The sequence below is a fragment of the Heterodontus francisci genome, chromosome 20, assembly GCF_036365525.1.
Source record: "Heterodontus francisci isolate sHetFra1 chromosome 20, sHetFra1.hap1, whole genome shotgun sequence".
NCBI lineage: Eukaryota > Metazoa > Chordata > Chondrichthyes > Heterodontiformes > Heterodontidae > Heterodontus > Heterodontus francisci.
The window spans coordinates 37,856,159-37,869,836 of NC_090390.1; the positions used below are offsets into that span (position 1 = coordinate 37,856,159).

The 13,678-nt window shown below is 41.6% G+C and overlaps 1 protein-coding gene across 1 annotated transcript in view; it reads left to right on the forward strand.

Annotated features, from left to right (window-relative positions):
• Positions 1-13,678, forward strand: part of LOC137380583 (myoferlin-like) — a 270,863-nt gene that overhangs the window by 62,165 nt on the left and 195,020 nt on the right. Inside the window, exons 6-12 of the mRNA XM_068052623.1 lie at positions 501-637; positions 999-1,127; positions 3,254-3,316; positions 3,405-3,455; positions 5,485-5,515; positions 9,320-9,435; positions 11,284-11,410. Coding sequence (XP_067908724.1) covers positions 501-637; positions 999-1,127; positions 3,254-3,316; positions 3,405-3,455; positions 5,485-5,515; positions 9,320-9,435; positions 11,284-11,410 — 654 coding nt within the window. The remainder of the gene's footprint in view (positions 1-500; positions 638-998; positions 1,128-3,253; positions 3,317-3,404; positions 3,456-5,484; positions 5,516-9,319; positions 9,436-11,283; positions 11,411-13,678) is intronic.

The window sequence follows — 13,678 nt, forward strand, 5'->3', positions numbered from 1 at the left end:
GTTTTTTGTTTATTTATCTGTTTTTAATAGTGATTTTAAAAATATAAGTGTGTATGTAAAGGGGGCCTGAGGAATAAAGGCCCCCTCGACATATAAAATATAAAAAAAAAACCAGTAATGTCCCAGGTTTGATTCCCCAGTCTGAACACTGAGTTAGCCAGGGCAAGGGTTACAGATGCTGTAGTAACCACTGATTTTCTGTAGTTAGTTCAAATGAGTTACTGGTCAATTATGGTCCCCAGCTTGTTGATAGGTGACTAGCTATGGTAATAGCATTGAATTTCAGGAAGAGGTGATTAGTGTGTCTTGTTGGAGTTGGTCTTTACCTGGCACTAACAATTTAATGCTAGCATGGGAGGATGTGTTCAGATTCATCTTGTGTGAACACTGCATTTAATAGAATGAAAGCACAGAGGACATTAGGTTTCCTGTCTAGATTGAGACGAGTGTGTAAACTATTGTGCTCATGTGATTTTGATTGAACATCCTGCCATTCACAGATGAAGATGGGGAAGGTGAAGGAGGAGGCACTTCTGTGGTTCCCAGTACACCAGGCCAGACAGCAGCACATATTGGCAAGCGGCTCCAGAAGAAGAAAAGCAAGAGATTGCTTTCAAACAAACCTCAGGATTTCCAGGTATGTAGCATTTTTTCGATAAAGTTTATTCGGTTGGAATTTCCATTTAGTAGGCTTACTGTAAAGTTTGTTTCTGATATCACTTACTTGCGGGAAACAATTCCATGATGGCTACAGAACATGTCTTCTCTTGAAGTAATTCGGATAATTCGCTACCCAACTTGTAGAAGCTGGAAGGTTTACTTTTAAAATGTAACACTTCTATCTTAGACCATCTCTCCAGTAATTCATTTAGAATGGAATTGGTTGAAAAGGGAGATGGTTTCACTTTTCACTAAAATTGAGTGCAAGATCTTTTGTCTTTTTTTCCTAAAATATTTGATGCAGAATTTTTGCATCTCGTGCCATTTTATCTTTGCAGATTCGGGTGAGGATAATTTCAGCTCGTCAGTTGTCTGGTAATAACATAAAGCCTGTTGTGAAAGTGTCAGTCTGTAATCAGACCCATCGGACAAGGATTCGAAGAGGAAATAATCCCCATTTTGATGAGGTACAGGGAAACCTTAATCGCTATCAAGTAAAATTCGCTAGCTGGGGTTAGTTAGTAACTCTATTTTGTACTGTTAAATTTTTAATACTGAAAACCTATGTTTCCACTGAACTGAGCCACTAAATATCTGAACTTTTAAACATTCCCAGTTACGGTCAAAGTTTACACAACTTGAGTTACTGCTTCGCTGGACATCGCGAGTTGTTTTTTTTTAACATCTGGCTCAATAGTGTCCTTCTGTGCTGAAATTTACATAATTCTTTAAATTGTTTGCCAGTGCTTGAGCACCTAATCTAGGCTGTTACTTCTGGGAGTACTGCACTGTCGAAAGTCCAATCTTTTGGGATCAGCTGTTAAACCAAGGCACCACTGCCCCCTCACATGTAAAAGATTCCATTGTATTACTCCAAGAGCTGAGGTGTTCTCCCAGTGTCTGTCAACATTTATCTCTGCATCAATACTAATTGACATTAATGGGACCTTGGTGTGTGCGAATTGGCTGCATCTGTGACCCTTAAATAACAGTGACTACACTTTAAAAGTACTTCATTGACTGACTGTAAAGTACTTTGAGCTCCTGAGAACATGAGAGATGTAAGTAATTGGAGAACTATGTTTCTGATGCAGTAATGGTTGATTAGTCTGAGGAACTGACTTCTCCCTGGTTACCATCAATGGTGTTGATGAACCGAGGCCAGATACACATTCCTGTGTAGCAAATGGCAGTTTCCTCCCCTCAGGAATAGTAGCATTTCACTGCTGCAAAGTATTCAATGTAGATGCCCAGTGAGGGCTGCCAGTGTTTTTCCAGTGTGAGTAACAAAATACAGATGTATTTTGTTTGGCTGAGTTTCTAATTTTGTTCCTAGGGAGAGTGATCTGAAGCTGACGGCATAAGTAGTTTTATTCTTTTTATACATCAGTCCAAAGTACAATTTACATTCCTGAGCTTGAATGCGTACTTGTGAAATTAAATTTCAGCGTGCACTGGAGATTAAACAAAGCTGGAGGTTCTGTTTTTGGCCCAGGACCATATTTGGGTCACTGGTGTGGGAGCATTTCTCCATGGAATTCCTCCTCACTTCTGCAGTGTTGCTAATCAAGAGTTGACTATAAATGAGTTGTACTGAAGAATTGTTTCCTTCCCACCGCCTCCCAAATTCTCCAAACAAATATTGAACTGCTTTTTATTTAGAAAGAAAGTATCGGTAACCATACTGACATGGAAACCTCCTGAATATAGATGCATTTTCCTTTCTTGCCATAGTGTCATATTTCCGAAGGAACCAACAATAGTCCGACTTGTTGTAGTATTGGGGAGAGAGTGAAGTAACATCAGTTCTGTCAAGTCGTTCTCCGGTTGTGTTGTGGAGGATTTATGCTTAGTCCTTGATGATCGAGAGGCTTTCTTATCACCAGTCTCCAGTCTTTCCATAGAGGCCTATTTTTCAGGCTTTCCAAAATCACTTTCTTTTTTTTTTTCTTCCCCCCCCCTTTCACCCCCTAATTGACACCTCCGCTCCTAATGAAATAAATATCCTGATTATAATGAGTCCTAAATACCTGTTGACTGCAGGGTGGTACTATTTCTGCAATATTAGTATTGGGGTAGATGGGTGGGAGAGAAAAAGATTGGAAGAAGCGTAATTGATCACCTTAGCCAAAGATATAGCTGCATAAATTGACTTTGTGCATGCAAAATGGTGGTTGACGCACACTCCATATACATACATAACTGTGATTCAGTTCAGTTTCTGACACAATACAACTAAAACCAGCTCAAAGATGTCATCAGCTATAGCAAGAACATGCACAAGACTGCATTATCTAAATGGAGGACTGAAATCCCTTCAAAGATTTGGGGGGACAGAGTTTTGTCCATGTCTACTTTGTATATTTCAGTATGTTGTGGCTGTATAAGGGGATTTTTAGTCATGGTAATTCAACTGGAATGAGTCTTGAGGGACGATTTCACTTTGTCTGACTCTCGTGCCATTGCATCTCCCTATTGGGAGTGTAGGATTGTGGAATCGTCCCTTTAGTTGTCGAGCATACTGTAGCATTTATTCTTAAGTATATTTCTGTGCATGTTCCATTATTAACCAATGGTGTTTTGCTGTTATCAGATTTTCTTCTATAATGTAGTTCGTTCACCAGAAGAGCTTTTTGATGAATCAATCCTAATCAGGGTAAGTTTCTATCAGTGTCGCAATAAATTGCAACTCTTCTTTGTGAGGGAACTTCTGAGACCAGTTTAATTTATTGCTTTCTCCCTAGGTATACAATTCATTTTCACTGCGATCAGACTCCTTAATGGGAGAATTCAAGGTAAGTTTTTAAAACCACTTTCTTAATGGTCTAACTATTAATGTTACATCGATCTGAGCGTTTCATAACTCAATCAGTACAACTACTTTTAACTTTAACCATTCTAAGAAGCCTCTGGTTTTTATTCTCCTATTCCTGATTTGTTGGATGTTGCAACAAACTTTACATATGGGACAATGGGTGACTTGAAAGTGGTCAATGCAGGTAGCTTCACTAGGTAATGGTCAGGGGAAAAAGTATAGCTGCTACTGCACCTGATGGCTCCTCTATTGCAGAGTAGTTCCCTACAGCACCACTGCCCTCCCCCACCCCTGGCCTACTTCACAACTGCAAGAGAACTGGAGGAGGAAATCTGAGCATTGCTGTACATGCAAGTATCTTCTGTTTCAGCTCCAGCTGCTGGTTGAGATAAATAATGGAAAACCATATTTTGCAGGGAAAGGGGGTGTAGATTTATGTCCAGTCCATATGCTTTGTTTCCTCCTCAGACTTTTAATCCTGTTTGGAATTAGGAGTTTGATTAAAAGTTCATTTCATGAACTTCTATTCTTTCACTGAACGTGGGCTTCGCTGGCTAGGCCAGCATTTATTGCCCATCCCTAATTATCCTTGAGAAAGTGGTGGTGAGCCACCTTCTTGAACCGTTGCAGTTCATGTGGCGTAGGTACACCCACAGTGCTGTTGGGAAGGGAGCTCCAGGACTTTGACCCAGCGATAGTGAAGGAATGGTGCTTATAGTTCCAAGTCAGGATGATGTGTCACTTGGAGGGAAACTTGCAGGTGGTGGTGTTCCCATGCAACTGCTGCCCTTGTCCTTCTAGGTGGTAGAGGTCGTGGGTTTGGAAGGTGCTGCTGAAGGAGCTTTCGTGTAGATGGTACACACTGCTGCCACTTGTGTCAGTGATGGAGGGAGTGAATGTTGAAGGTCGTGGATGGGGTGGCAATCAAGCAGGCTGCTTTGTCCTGGATGGTATTGAGCTTCTTGTGTGTGTTGGAACTGTACTCATCCAGGCAAGTGGAGAGTATTCCATCATATTCCTGACTTGTGCCTTGTAGATGGTGGACAGGCTTTGAGGAGTCCAGTTGTGAGTTAAGCACTGCAGAATTCCCAGCCTCTGACCTGGTCCAGTTCAATTTCTAGTCAGTGGTAACTCTCAGGATGTTGTTAGTGGGGGGGATTTGGCGATGGTGAAGCCATTTAATGTCAAGGGGAGATGGTTAGATTCTCTCTTGTTGGAGATGGTCATTGCCTGGCACTTGTGTGGCACGAACGTAACTTTCTACACAAGTGCCTGGCAATGATCATCTCCAACAAGAGAGAATCTAACCATCTCCCCTTGACATTAAATGGCATTACCGTTGCTGAATCCCCCATCATCAACTTCAACTATATTCTGCCTTTTCTTTTGTACATTTAATAAATTTGAGTGTAGGGCAGTTTGAGTGTTCTGACAACTAGTTATTAGGGTGAAGGGACAGTTGAAGCTGCTTCTAAATGCTAGGAGCTCCAAGGTTTCAGACTGTTCTGAGCTACATCATTCATTAATTTTAATAGCATTTCTAACGGTCACTGCTAAATTCTGGCCAGTTTTGTCTTAAAGCAGTCGCAAACTACTACCAACTCCTGTCTCTGGTATTCTACCAGTGCTTTAATAAGGCAGCTCTCTTCCCACCACTGAAAGAAAAGTGTGCTAACCTACTTCATGGTGAATATTTAAAATGAGTAAGGTAACCCTACATGAAAATCTGAAATTAAAAACAGGAAATGCTGGAAATAGTCAGCAGGTCTGGCAACATCTGTGGAGAGAGAAGCAGAGTTAACGTTTCAGGTCATCTCTCTCCACAGATGCTGCCAGACCTGCTGAGTATTTCCAGCATTGCTTGTTTTTAATCCTACACAAAAGGTTAGATTGGCAGCTACTGCAGTCTTCACAATTCCCAGATAATAACCCATTACCATTTTCCAAGTGCTGTCTGATTTGAGCTTGTCAGACTTGATTTAAAATTAACCATTTTATTTGTTTTTCAGCTGGACATTGGCTATGTGTATGATGAACCTGGTGAGTAGCATCATTTTTAAAAATTTTGTGGGGAAAATATGCTTTCTTGCTCCTTCCCAGAACTGCTAGACATTTGTAGGAAAAGTTATTCTATTTATGTCTGGCCCCTTTCCTATTGAGGCTTAGTGTGCTGCTACTGTAAGTTTTTTTTTTTTTTTTTTTTTTTTTTGTGGTTACATCATCCCATTGCTTGTGTGTAATGTTCCATCCTCCTGCTTCGGTGATGTCATTCCTGTTTCCTCTTGCTTTTTTTTCCTTCAAGAGAAGTCTGTTGAATATCAGCAGCAAAAGAGAACATGGTACCCCTAGTGAATTTATCCAGTTAATGGGCACTGTACAGAGTGAGAAGACCAAGCCCCAATCTCTGTTTTAGCTGATTTATTGTTGGTAAGGGCTGTATAATCATTCTTCCTGAAATAGGGAGGAAAAAAGAATCCATGCTTTCAACTCTATTTGCTGTCCAGTAATTCCTGCCGGAAATATGCATGCGTGGACACTGGCTGGGCTCAACTGTGGTGCCCCTTGTGATTGAATAGCATGATTAAACTGTTTAGGGCCGATGTTCCTGCTAAGCTCTGCAGGTGCAAAGCTGTGTAGCATTCAGGAATGCACCACGCAGGGAATAAATGGGCTGCACTCGAGCAGTGTTCCATTTAAGATGTGTGCATGTGCAGCCACTTGGCATTCTTAAAGGGACCACGCAGTGCAACAAATAGGCTGTTCACAGCGAAGGGAAATTAGAGAGTATTGGTCAGGACTCTGCTGAAACTTGACTTCATGCAAGATTAATGGCCAATTGGATAGGTACTAGAGGGTGATTGGTGTGTTTGGGTGAGGGAATGAAATGAGGATTTAGATTGACTAGATGGAATTTTTAAAAATTTAACTTTTGCACTAAATTTGAAGGATACAACAGGCCAATGATTCAATGCATGATGGGCACAGCTTGCTGTGTGTTTTTGGTACAAGACCATCCTTTTAGATGCATGGCTAACTTGTGACTGAAAACCCTGTGCCAAAGATGTAGCTGTGAGCTTCATTTATAATGGGAGCTGTCTTCGTCTCCCACAGGGCTGACTAAATTGCCAATAAGTCACAAGTGGCCACTTTAACTAAGATCTCCTCCAGCCAGAAAAATACTGAACCTGGCCCAAGGTTCAATGTTGGGTCACTCTCTAAATGAACAGTGTAGGTTCTGGCTGCCAGTCCAGGGAGCTGTCCTTTTTTCCACTGGGGTTGCACACGCTCCCTGGCTTGTGATTCCGAGGATAGCTAGGATTCAGGTTGTCGTATCTAGGCAGAATTTAGCGCCCATAATATACTGTGATGGATTAAGAGATACAGAAGTGCATGGCCATTCTGGACAAGTAGCTGGCTGTCTGCCAGTAATCAATACAGGTTCCACTTTACAAAAACCTTGTGGATTACCAGTAGGAACATTTCTTAATGCAAAATTTATTCATCAAAGCAAAAGCTACAAAGACAGTGAGGTGTTTGGGGGCATTTTCTACCGTGTAACAATCCCTTTTTAAATAATTTTCAAAGGGGCCTTTCTCTATCATGTTTTAACCAAAAGTGAGAGATTCTGTTTTCTGTTGCTGTGCAATTGGAGGCCTTTAGTTATTGAGGCAGTGAGGAACCTACCCACCTTTTACAACTTCAAGATTTTGAGGGATGCCAGTGGCTCCAGATTTTTTTTTTTTGCAATCATACAGTGAGCAGTGCAGGAGGGGGTAATTCAACTCATCGTGCCTGTGGAAATTCCACTCGCCTGCTCTTTACCCATAGCTCTGCAATTTCATTCCCCTTCAAGTATTTATCCAGTTTCCTTTTGAAAGTTGTTAGTCAATCTACTTTGAATCTATTTCCACCACCTTTTAGTGCATTGCAGGTCATAACTGCTTGGTATTTTTTAAAAATAGTTTCCTCATGTTGCTTTAGTTCTTTTGCCAATTGATTTAGATCTGTATCCTTTGGTTGCCATTGGAAACATAAGGAGAAACTATCAAAACTCCTCATGATTTTGAAGACCTCTATCAAATCTCCCCTTTAACTATTTCTGCTCTAAGAACAACACTGCCCCCACTCCTGCCCAATTTCTCTAGTCTTTCCATATAACTGAAATTTTCATCCTTGGTACATTCTAGTAAATCTCTGCAACCTCTTCAAGGCCTTGACATCCTTCCTAAAGTATGGTGCTCAGAATTGACCACAATACTCCAGCTGGGGCCTTTTATAAAAGTTCAGCATAACTTCTTTGCTTTTATTCTCTGCCTGTAAAGCCAAGGATCCTGTATTGTATGCCTTTTGCCTTTTTAACAGCCTTCTGAACTTGTTGTGTCACTCAAAGACTTCTGTATGAACACCCTCCGGTCTCTATTTCTGCATCCCCTTTAATATTATACCAGTTAGTTTTATATTGCCTCTTGTAATTCTTCCTACCAACTTGAATCACTTCACACTTCTGCATTAAATTTCATGTGCCATTTGTTTGGCTGTTACACCAGTCTTTCTTTGTCCTTCACTGTCAAAGTCTGTCACTGTTCTCCTCACAGTTTACTATACTTGCATTGCCAACTTTGAAATTGTCTTTTATACCCAAGTCCAGGTCCTTTTTAATATACTCGAGGAGCAGTGGTTCCAATACTGACCCTTGGGGTACACCACTGCACACATCCCTCCAACTTGAAAAACAACTGCTCACCACTAACTGTGCTTTCTGTCCCTAGGCCAATGTTGTACCCATGTAGTCACTGCCCCTTTTAATCCCATGGGCTTCAATTTTGTTAGTTGTCTTATGTGGTACTTTATCAAATGCCTTATGAAAATCCAGATACACAATATCAATTGTATTACCTCATCAGCCCTCTCCAGCAAGTACTTGTTAGTCAAACGCAATTTGCCTTTAACAAATCAGTGCTGATTTTGCCATATTTTTCTCAATGCTATTTAGTTTGGTCCCCACTCGCAATGTTTGGCCTGAAAGTATGGGGTTTATCTCTTTTTGAACAGGTGTGCAATATTTGAAATCCTGCAGGCCTCTGGCATCACACCCATCTGTAAGGACCACTGGAAAATTGAGGCCACAGCCTCTGCAATTCTCTCTCTTCCCTCAACAATCCAGTACATGTCCCAGCTGGACCGGGTGGCATTTTTACTTTGAGAACTGCCAAACTTTGAAGTACTTCCACTTAACCTGTTAGTACCTCAGCCATGCCCTCTGCCTCCACTAGAAGATCTATTTTCTTTGGTCCCTAATCGGCCTCACCCTTCCTTTGATGACTATTTATATGTTTATAAATGAATTTTGGGCTTACTTTTGTTATCTGCTGAATTATTTTCATACACGCTGTCTCATTTTCTGTTTTTCTCTGCACTTTTTTGCTTTCAGCTTTCTTCTCCACTGAATTGTGGACCTGATGTTGATCAAAGTCTTTTTTTCTGTTTCATTTTAATCACTATATCTTTAGCCATCCAGGGAGCTCCAGCTTTGGATACTATTCCTTTCCATGGGAATATCTTCAGTCTGTACAATAACCATCTCCCCTTTGAAGGCCTTCCATTGCTTATTTACATATCAATCTTTGACCCAGTCCACCTGGGCCAGATCCCCATCTTGTGACCTGGTTGTGGTGATGAAAAGGTTAAATTCAAAATGGGCCAGAAGATACATGATGGTAAATGGTCCCCACACGACTGAACATAACCAAATGCATCTTCTGCTATAAGTTCCTATTGTCAGGCAGTTTAGTGTGACTGATTTTGGATAACTCCATTTATGCTGAGTGTTTCACTACCCCACAGGACATGCTATTCTAAGGAAATGGCTCCTGCTTCATGATCCTGAAGACACGAGTGCAGGATCCAAGGGATACATGAAAGTCAGCTTGTTTGTCTTGGCAACAGGAGATGAACCGCCGGTAAAAAAATTTTTGTGGAATGTGTATGAATTCATACTTGAAGCATTAATAAGGGTTATCCCCAGGATTTATGTATCATATGCCCTTGCTGTATAAATGTTTCAGTTGCATCTGTATGCCAGTGTGGAAATGCATGCAATGTTTAGGATCACCTGATATTTGCATTCATTATAATGCAAACAGTAACTTTTAAAGCATCAGTATTGAGTATCTTGAAAGGCATTATTGGGTTGTGATGAGGGCAGAGAGAATTGGGAAAATCAGACGTAGTTTGTTTTTTTTTTCATGTTCTCTATTGCTTGAAATCAAAACTGAAAAGTGACATTTTCTTAATATCTTGCTGAAATGTTCCTTTTGGGACGTCGGGTGCAGGCAGTGGAGGCGGAAGCTCCAACTACAAAATAACGTGTTTATGCAACATAAAAGGGATGTCAATACAGAGACATCCTATGCATGTGGAGGGTTAACGTTAGAATTATTTTATAGTAATTGATTGTAGTGATGGTTTTTGAATGCTTCCAGCTAGTGACTCTGATTACTGAATTCCTATTTGGTATATTGCATATAGGGATGTATTTAAAGATGAATGTTTGCAAAAAGTGAATAAAACTTCAAATCCCTGATATGCTAAATAGCTTTAGAAAGGCTGGTCATGGAATGTCTTTTCGGATGTATGTGGAAGAACTGCAGGACTCATTCTTGCTTAATATTGTAATGTTCCACTTGCCTCTCAATCTGGTGTGCTGCATTTACCAGATTGAATAATAGGATAATCAGTGCGATTTGCTGTTGGGTATCTCCAAGTGTGGAATGAAGAACAATCTTGATTGTCCCACACCCAATCAAGTGGCAATAAGCCAAATGTCACTACAATTGTTCCCTGAAAGGAGGGCACCACTAATGTAAGTGGCCGATTCAAATCAAAAGTAGACTTCAAAAGTGTTATGCTGCAGAACAGTTTTTTTTTTTTATAGAGATACAGCACTGAAACAGGCCCTTTGGCCCACCAAGTCTGTGCCAGCCAACAACCACCCATTTATACTAATCCTACATATTCCCATATTCCCTACCACATCCCCACCATTCTCTTACCACCTACCTACACTAGGGGCAATTTTACAATGGCCAATTTACCTATCAACCTGCAAGTCTTTGGCTGTGGGAGGAAACCGGAGCACCGGACGGAAACCCACGCAGTCACGGAGAACATGCAAACTCCACACAGGCAGTACCCAGAACTGAACCCGGGTCGCTGGAGCTGTGAGGCTGCGGTGTTAACCACTGCGCCGCCCATGGCATCCAGCAGCGCTCAATGATTGCAGAAAGCGTCAAGTGAGATAATGTGATGTGGTTTCATTTCCCAGGCCCTAGCCTGGTGTCTCATTGTCTTTGGAAAGTGCAGCATTAAATCTTTTCACACTTTTTGAGAAGGAATCTCAAAGATGTTAGTGGGAGAATCTGTCCCAATTGTTTCATATCAATACCTGATTGTCATTCATTAGGACAACTTCAGTCTGGACACAGCCCTCAACCTTGTGCATTCTGGTCCTTGTTCTGTGACTCGATCTGATGGGCCAAACATAAAGCTGCAAGGTGGATTTGTGGCAAAAGTAATATGCAATGGCTACAGGGAAAGCAGGCTCTGAACTGCACCTAAACCATCATTGAATACTCGGGAGCAATGGCGATGTCAGTATCACAGTGGGTTATCTCTTGGCAAAGCTCCTCCTGTGATGGGATAGTTTTAAGAGGTTGGTGAGAGGCAGGAACAGCAAAGTAATGTGCTTCACTTCAGCCATTATCTGATTATTAATGCACCAGCTTTTTACAAATGTCTATGTTCAATAGGTTGAAAAAAAAGAGGTGAATGAAGAATATGACGATGTTGAAAGCAACCTGCTACTCCCTGCAGGCCTCACACTTCGATGGGTGACATTCCTTTTGAAAGTTTACAGAGCAGAGGATATTCCACAGAGTAAGTTGCATTTCTGGTTGAAGAGAGGAATATGGTAATTTTACCAAGTAAATTTTTTTTTTTAAATACAACAAGCAAGATCCTACTTAAGCTGTAGTATCTTGTCTTCAGCGATCTGCTTTTGTCTCCAGTTCATTTCATGTAGTTGGGGAGTCAAACAAATAACCATTTGATGGGGTTGATTAACAGATTTAATAGCTTTCAGTGTCCCAAGTTTCTCAAATTGACAGAAGTCATCCTGTAGATTCAGGGTAGTGGATCTATGTCGAGTTGGGTAGGCCACACCGAGGTTCAATGGTGTGGGGGAGGGGTGAAATCTAACTTGGTATCTTTTTCCGCTCCTTGTCTCGTGCGGTGGTTATAAAATAGCTGTTGATTCCAACCTTTTTCTGTAATCCGTCTAGAGTTCTCCTGTGGTCCAGTTGCTTCCTGTTATTTCATCAGTAGCTGACAGATCATCCAGATTTGAACATCCTGTTGCTATACACTTGCTCCTGATGAAAGTACACGTGTGCAGACTTAGGTGTCACACATCTCGGGCTGAAAAATCTCACAAAGTCATAGTTTAACTTCAAGGATTTAACAAGCTTTTATTGAAGACTTCTGTAGAGTTCTTGCTTACTGTTCTCACTGCTTATCTGACCTTGCAACAGCCCCCAGGTCAGGTCTTTTCCCCAAAACAGAGTTCCTTTGTTTCCCTTCCAAGTACCATATAGTCTCTAATACTCAAGCCCACACATAGTCATGACAATAAGCTGAGGATATTATTGAACTTAACTTCATCCACAGTTGACCAGGTGTTGACCATGCTCATGTGAACATAAGAACTAGGAGCAGGAGTAGGCAATTCAGCCCCTCGAGCCTGCTCCGCCATTCAATGCAATCATCGCTGATCTCATCTCTGCCTCAAATCCACTTTCCTGCCCGTTCTCCATAACCCTTCAACCCATTACTAATTAAAAATCTGTCTATCTCCTCCTCCAATTTACTCAATGTCCCAGGATCCACCGCACTCTGGGGTAGTGAATTTCATGGACTCCCGACACTTTGAGAGAAGTACTTTCTCTTCATCTCTTTTAAATCTGCTACCCCTTTTCCTAAAACTGTGACCTCTTGTTCTAGATTGCTCCACAAGAGGAAACATCCCCTCCACGTCTACTTTGTCAATCCCCTTAATCATATATACCTCAATTAGATCTCCTCTCGTTCTTCTAAACTCCAGAGAGTAAAGGCCTGAACAACTCAATCTCTCTTCATAATGGTGAAAATTGAGAGGCGGAATGTATTGGAGAGGCTGGCTATGCTTAGAGTGGATAGGTCACCTGCTCTGGATGGCTTGCATTCCAGGTTACTAATTGAAGTGTGGCGCAGTGGTTAGCACCGCAGCTTCACAGCTCCAGCGACCTGGGTTCAGTTCTGGATACTGCCTGTGTGGAGTTTGCAAGTTCTCCCTGTGACCGCGTGGGTTTCCTCCAGGTGCTACGGTTTCCTCCCACAGCCAAAGACCTGCACGTTGATGGGTAGATTGGCCATTGTAAATTGCCCCTAGTGTAGGTAGGTGGTAGGAGAATTGAGGGAAGGTGATGGGAAATGGGATTAATGTAGGATTAGTATAAATGGGCGGTTAATAGTTGGCGCAGACTTGGTGGGCCGAAGGGCCTGTTTCGGTGCTGTATCACTCTAAGACAAACCCCTCATCCCTGGAATCAATCTAATGAACCTCCTCTGAACTGCCTCCAATTCAACTACATCCTTCCTCAAGTAAGGGGACCAAAACTGTACATAATACTCTAGGTGCAGTCTCACTAATGCCTTGTACAGTTGCAGCAACACTTCCCTACTTTTATACTCTCTCCCTCTAGCAATAAATGCCAAAATTCCATTTGTCTTCCTTATTGCCTGCTGCACCTGCATACTAGTTTTCTGCGATTCATGCACCAAGACACCCAGATCCCTCTGCACCGAAGCACTCTGAGGTTTCTCTCCATTTAGATAATTTGCCTTTCTATTCTTCCGACCAAAATGGATAACCTCACACTTATCCACGTTAAACTTCATCTGCCAAATTTTGGCCCGTTCACCTAACCTATCCATATCCATTGGTAAATTTCTTTATTGCAACTTACTATCCCACCTATTTTAGTGTCATCTGCAAATTTGGCTATAGTACCTTTCTATGCCTGCATCCAAGTCATTAATATAGGTTGTAAATAGTTGGAGCCTGGGGACCGAACCCTGTGGCACCCCACTAGTTACATCTTGCCAATC